Source organism: Zingiber officinale, chromosome 1A, assembly GCF_018446385.1.
Source record: "Zingiber officinale cultivar Zhangliang chromosome 1A, Zo_v1.1, whole genome shotgun sequence".
Lineage (NCBI taxonomy): Eukaryota > Viridiplantae > Streptophyta > Magnoliopsida > Zingiberales > Zingiberaceae > Zingiber > Zingiber officinale.
In genome coordinates, this window is record NC_055987.1 from 147,743,382 (window position 1) to 147,749,960 (window position 6,579).

Below are 6,579 nucleotides of genomic sequence, written 5' to 3' on the forward strand. Positions count from 1 at the left end.
CTTCTTCGACGGACCACCTGACCCTTTGACCTCCACGTGGCATTGACCCCTCGTTAGGGGGTCCCAGGCTCTTACCATCGGATCATATATATATATATATGCATTATTTAATAAGGACATACTCAAAATCATGTTAAAAGCATACTAGTAGTTTACTTTATTTGATAAAGACAACTCAAATTGAAGTGTAATAATCCGCACGTAGAAAGTTAAAATGAGATGAAGCTACACATCTAAGCGAATCGACTACTAATTCCACACGTATGTCAGTTTGCCCATACTTGTAACTATCACCCTTCAGCATCATTGCCCATGCATCCTCTCGTGCACATTTTTTTATTAATTAAATTGATGAATTATTGGTGCCTCAAAACTTTACTAATAAATAATTGGACTGTTACTAGTCATTGTGTTTTTCAAAGTATATATATCTAATTATTATTTTTATATATTTAGAAATAAACAAACAGACAATATCCATCTATATTCGATTACCATAAAATTTTGAGAATTTTTATGATCCCAATTGAATTCGGTTCAATTAGGGTGCATAGAGCAATCTAATCCAAATAAACAAGACAGAAAGCAAATGATTAATTAGTATTGGTTCAATGTATCGAGCTAATTATTCGATTAATTAACGTATTAATTAGGCGGACCTACCGACCATGCCGCGGACGCGTCACGGGCCATCTGCTTCCCATGGCCGCACATGGGCTGCCCATGAGTTTGACGTACGATATCGTGCGTTCTCAGCCGAGTCACGAATCTGAGCCGTACGATCCAGACCGGGCGAATAATGGTTCGGCAGGCCTGCCCGGCCCCCGGCGTTGGACCGGCGCGATCCATTTCCTTGTCTGCCATCCACCCGACCGGCCTCGCTGTCAACTTCAAACTCCAAATTCGTCCACACGCCTGTCGACGACAACTCCGCCTCCTCCCTCTTTTCTATTGCTCTATAAATCTATATCACCATCGGTTCCAGGGCAAGTCTGCGGCAATTCGAGATAACCTTTGGAGCTTTGGATCAATTCGTGATAATCTCTAGGAATCAGTGGAGTTTCTGTGTGGAATTTGGAAGAAACCGAGCGACATGGAAGCTATGGCGAGCTACGTCAAGGACACCGAGCTACGGCTCGGTTTGCCTGGCTCTGACGCGTCGGAGAAGCCGGTCACAAGGGGTGGAAAACGGGCACTTCTGGAGGATGAGTCCGACTTCAACGATTCTTCGCCGGAGGAAGACTCCGGTCGCAGGAGTGTTGTTGCCTCTCCAATGGCGAAGTAAGTTTATGATTTTGGATCGAAGATGTGAACTTTGTGTGCTTTGAGAGATGGTTCTATTTTTCTAATCGGTAGTTGCTTTATGAAATGGCAGAGCACAACTAGTCGGATGGCCACCGATCCGGACATACAGGAAGAACAACTTCCCGGTCAAGAAGGCGGAGACGGAGCCGGACGCCGTCGGATTGTTTGTGAAGGTTAGCATGGATGGAGCTCCTTACTTGAGGAAGATTGACCTCAAGGTTTACAAGGGGTACAAGGAGTTCAGAGAGGCCTTAGACATCATGTTCAAATGTTTTTCCTTAGGTAATTAAGACTTAATTGTTGCTACCATGATCAACTGATATGTGTTTGTGTTTTTCAATAATTATTATTATAAATTAATTGATTCCCACATCATATAGGTGAAGTGTCAAGAAAAGAAGGTTCTAATGGATGTGAATATGCCATCATTTATGAAGACAAAGATGATGACTTGATGTTGGTGGGAGATGTTCCTTGGGAGTGAGTGTCATACATGAACTTGTGCATTTCAAACACTATTTATTCTTCTTGTGAACTAACATGAATCTTTTTAATTGATATTTACAGGATGTTTATCTCTTCTTGCAAAAGACTAAGGATAGTGAAAGGATATGAAGCAAGAAGCTTGAAATCAAGTCAACCAATTCTATAAAAAGATACAAATGAAACTTGATCGTTTACTTCATGAAACTACGTAGACGCTGAACAGAGAAGGAAAGTTTGGAAGTGGATTTTGGATAACGTTCCAAGAACCTAAAAATACGAAAAGGAAAATTACAAGTCAAGATGCTAAACATGGATCAAATATGCATTTAATCGAGAATATGAGGCATGTTGTATATTACAAGTCAATCTATTTTGTTAGAATAAAATTATATTATATGTTTTTTTTTTCATAATTATGGATATTATACCCTTATGTCGCACATGTGCGTTTTATAATTGTGCTCCGGACTTACGAACTTCGTCCGCGAGTTACTTTTACCGTTTAGGAGTTGTGTTAGAGAACCCCAATAATAAATTAATGTAATAACTAATTCTCCTTAGTAAAAATTTAATTTAATTTTTTATATCACATCTTAAATTAATAAGAATAAATATTACATTTGATCTTAGCTAAAAGACTGAGAAAGATATGCTTACTAACATTGCTTACCTATGGTATTTATAGAAGATTTTTCGCTCATGATATTGTTAATCCAAAGATATGAGACTAAAGTGAACTATGAGAATGCATATTTTTTATATAAAATTTAATTAGAGAAAATTACTAATAAGTCTTGAAATTATTTTTAAGGGAAAAAGAAAAAAAGGGCATTATCGTAATTTATTTTTTTCTTCACCAAAATTAATTATTAAAGGATATATATATATATATATATATATATATATATATATATATATATATATATATATATATATATATATATATATTAGTCTCTGAGTCAGGTCAAAATCAAGAAGGTTGGTTGACGTGACAGTCAAAGTCAAGGAGGGTCGATTAGACAGACTAGACGCTCGATCCGATTGAATTCTTTGGCTAGACAGATAAGCCAAGTGAGGAACGAGTTCCCGACAACACTCTATAAGTCCGATCAGCTTGCCCTTTTAAGCTATTATTGATCGGGTCATAGGAGGAACTCGATCGGCTTGTCGTATAAACATATTGTGGGCCCTCAACCCAATGACCTAATATTTCTTTTTGACATTTTATGCCACAGAGGACAGAATATTCTATATGCAAGTTGTATATTAAAAACTTCCTCTTTGCCAAAAGCAGAGATTATAGGTCCATTTTGGGAAAGGTGTCAGAGCATCTTTAAGATCTACTCTTTTTTTAGAAATGCTTTTAGATTCATACACAGATAAATAGTAACACTATAAAAGAGGGTCTTCGTCTATAGGCGCAGGTATGCTCATATTACGTAAGATTACATAATTTTGCATACGCATCCACTGTTTGTTTTCAAGGGGAGCCTTGGAGCAATGATAAAGTTGTTGTTTTGTGACCAAAAGGTCACGGGTTTGAATCCCGGAAAGAGCCTCTTGCAAAAAGCAGGATAAGACTACGTACAATGAATCCTTCCCCGGGACCCCGCATAGCGGGAGCTTTGTGCACCGGGCTGCCCTTATCCACTGTTTGTTCTACGATTCATTGCCTTCTATCGATCACTGACTTGAGCGTCGAAGTGCCTGCGTCGGGTACCCCTTCCTTGGCTTGGTTATTGATGCTCTTTTTGGTAATGCAGAAGCACTACAACATTATTTTTTTGTGTGAAGAGTCTTCATTTAGTCAACATCAAAGTCACCTTTCCTAGCTAGCCATCTTTTCTACTTTCAGATAGGATCAATATATAGCTTTGTTGGTTGATTCCGTAAAGTTAGAAGATGAAGAGATGGATACTCGGGGGGAAGCCGAGATGGAGAGTCATAGGCTGCTGTCGATCGGCCCGTCAGAGGAGCCGACCAACAAAGAGGAGACAAGCCGAGTTGTCGAAAGTGACGCAGTTGCCAATTCTGAGGAGATACCATCTCCACGACCCTCCTTGCTGCCGGTGGTTGTTCCCTCCGACTCCACAACCTTCGCAGAACCACTGATCCACCATTAATGCCACAAAAGATGCCAAAAGACCACACCTGTCTGATCGGCCACATCTTTACCACAAGACTCCGTCGTAACCTCAACTATTCGAGCACCATCTGAATGAGGGGAGAGTTCAACCTCGGCAGTTCCTGAAGCTGCAACCGATCGACATACTCCAGCTTCGTCTGAGTAGACACCCTCCCTCTTTGAAATGCTGATCAGAATTGTCCCGGCAAAGCATGTCTCCTTTTTGCTACCACATCCGACCCAGCTGACACCACCCATTTCGATGATACATTCAGTTGCCCTTACCAAGTCAAAGGTCATATTCAAATCCAGTTTCGAGCCGAGCGAACAGGGTAAACATAGGCGGATCATGACTACTCTCAGGCTACCTTTGCACGAATGACTTTGCACCCACCCGACCAAGTCGCTTGGCCCAAAACATAGGATAAAGATACAAGGACCCTTGACCCAAACTTGGGCTGATACTCGAGCCCGAGCGACGTCAAACTCACCCGAGGTACTAGTCAATCACTTTAGCCAAGACGTTATGAGGGTAAGCTGATTTTACACTTGTACATTCATCTTTTTCGTAAGCTTCAACTAACCTTCTCTTTACTTGGATAGTTTTGGATAGATAGACTAGTGCTATGCCAAAAATTGGCTAGGTAGAGCCATCAGCACAAGATTCTATAGGGATCAGTCGGGGGAGCGAGCACATTACAAGGCTCAACCGAGGAGCTATGAACAGAGGTGGCTTAACTAAAGAAAGAGTTGGATAGCCAGTAGGAGCTAACCTTGGGGGCTGAACGGACCCTCACCATGGAAAAAGATAATAATCATGACCAAACTATCCAACTCGAGAAGCTGCAAAAACAAGTGCAAACCTTCGAGTCTCGCCTCCACTCGACCAACGCTAGGAAGCTTAGGGCTATAGATGATTTAGATATCAAAAATAAGGAGGCACGAGCCTTGACCAAGAAGCTGGAAGAAAAGGAGGTCAATCTTCTCGCCAAACAAACTAGCTGAGCATGTTTCCAAGGAGCTTTAGCTGGAGGAGCAATAATAGGTCTTTCAAGCAAAAGAAGCCGGGCTAGAGGCTCTGAAGGCTGAGTTAGAGGCTTTGAAGACTAAATTCACGAACTACAAGTCAACTGAGTCCGATTGGTTGGAAACGTTTAGGGTGGAGTATCTGCGCTCCAGGGACTTCAATCAGATGCTTGCCGATAGGACAACTAAAATGTTTAGCTATGGAGCGTAAGGGGTGATAAAACAACTGCGGGAGGCCGGTCATCTGACTGTGGAACTTCCCAAAAACTTCATTCGGAGCCAGAAAATCATTGAGAATATTCTAGGAGATGCCTTTCCTGATTTTGCTTGATGTACTTTAAAACTTTTCTTTAGAAGTCTCATTATCTAGGCTTTGCGAAGCCTTTTGAAAAACTTATGTTTCATTCTTGTATATTGATCCTGTCCGAACGTTGAATCAATGGACGCTGGGCACGTGGCGCTCTCCGAACTGATGACGTGGATCTCCGACCGACCGTAGGGAGCTCCGGCGAACCTACAAGGAAGTCGGGCCGGGAAGGGGTTCCCGGCGGCGACCCTCCGACGCTCAAGTCAGGCAAGAGAAAACTATGAAGTGGCTCCGAATATCAGAGAATGTGTGATTGCGTACCTCCGTCGAAGTCTGAGGGCTCTTATATAGAGCTGTGGGGAGGCTTATGCACACTTACCGAGGTGTACACGTGTCCTTTCCCATACCGTAGTATGGGCTTGCCAGAAAAGCATGCCTGACTCCATACTGCTACAGTCCGAGCACCTCTCTGATGGGACAGTAGGACCTTCCGTCATGGGCTTCTGCGTATGGCTTAGTCGTCGAACACGCTTGTTGTCAGAAGATGTTCCCCGATGTTTCCCTTGTCCTTTTGTCTCTTCTGTCCCTGCGCCGAGCGTCCAGCCACTCGGCAGGCTCATCACATCCGACCGGACGTTATTATCAGTCCGACCGGGAAGTTACCCGGTCACGTGCTCGGCTAAGACTTCTTCTTCACCGCCATACTGTTTTATGCCTCTGCCGAGCGGGCTACCCGTTCGGCTCGACGACCTTGTTCCCATGAGCGTCGGAAACCCGAGTCCGCGTCGGGCTGTCTTTGATTCCCCGAAGGACCCCGTTCGGCCGGTCGGTCCTCCCCGATCCGGTCGGCCGTTTGACCTTTGACCTCCACGTTCGGTCGGTCGGTCCTCCGCTATCCGGTCGGCCGTTAGACTTTTGACCTCTACGTGTCATTGACTTCCCTCAAAGGGGGTCCCCCGTCCCTACTGCCGGATCATATATATTTTTCTTTCTGAAGTAGAATCTTTTATGTCATGGTCATTTTTTGCCTTTCATCATTTTACCACACCTTTTTCTTTTATTTAACTTGGCATTACTTACCCGAACTTGGTCAAGTGGCATTCGAACAACTGCCTACTCGGCTATGGATCACTTAGACTTTTTGAAAAGCTTTGAACAAATAGTTTGATAGTCAAAGCGTCAAGGAAAAACCAACGATCACTCGACACTATGTTCATCCAAGGCTTAGTCATGAGAACAAGATCACTTATAATTTGGCTGCTCGGCACAAGAGTCTGGGACTTAGTCATGAGAGCAAGCTTACTTATAACTTAACTGAATAGTGCGAGAG

At 42.9% G+C, this 6,579-nt stretch overlaps 1 protein-coding gene across 1 annotated transcript; it reads left to right on the forward strand.

Moving 5' to 3' along the window:
- The first annotated feature begins 956 nt into the window (after positions 1-956).
- On the forward strand, positions 957-2,204 carry LOC122010984 (auxin-induced protein 22D-like). Its single transcript, XM_042567440.1, has 4 exons — positions 957-1,281; positions 1,376-1,587; positions 1,686-1,785; positions 1,873-2,204. Exons 1-4 carry the CDS (start codon positions 1,094-1,096, stop codon positions 1,955-1,957), a joined length of 585 nt encoding a protein of 194 aa, XP_042423374.1. The 5' UTR covers positions 957-1,093; the 3' UTR covers positions 1,958-2,204.
- Positions 2,205-6,579: the final 4,375 nt, after the last annotated feature.

What these genes read in the sequence shown, in the direction of transcription:
- LOC122010984 (XM_042567440.1), top strand. Translation starts at nt 1,094, where the DNA reads ATGGAAGCTATGGCGAGCTACGTCAAGGACACCGAGCTACGGCTCGGT. An exon ending in GTTGCCTCTCCAATGGCGAA is followed by an intron (nt 1,282 to 1,375) that starts GTAAGTTTATGA and finishes ATGAAATGGCAG; the next exon opens with AGCACAACTAGTCGGATGGC. An exon ending in GTGGGAGATGTTCCTTGGGA is followed by an intron (nt 1,786 to 1,872) that starts GTGAGTGTCATA and finishes TGATATTTACAG; the next exon opens with GATGTTTATCTCTTCTTGCA.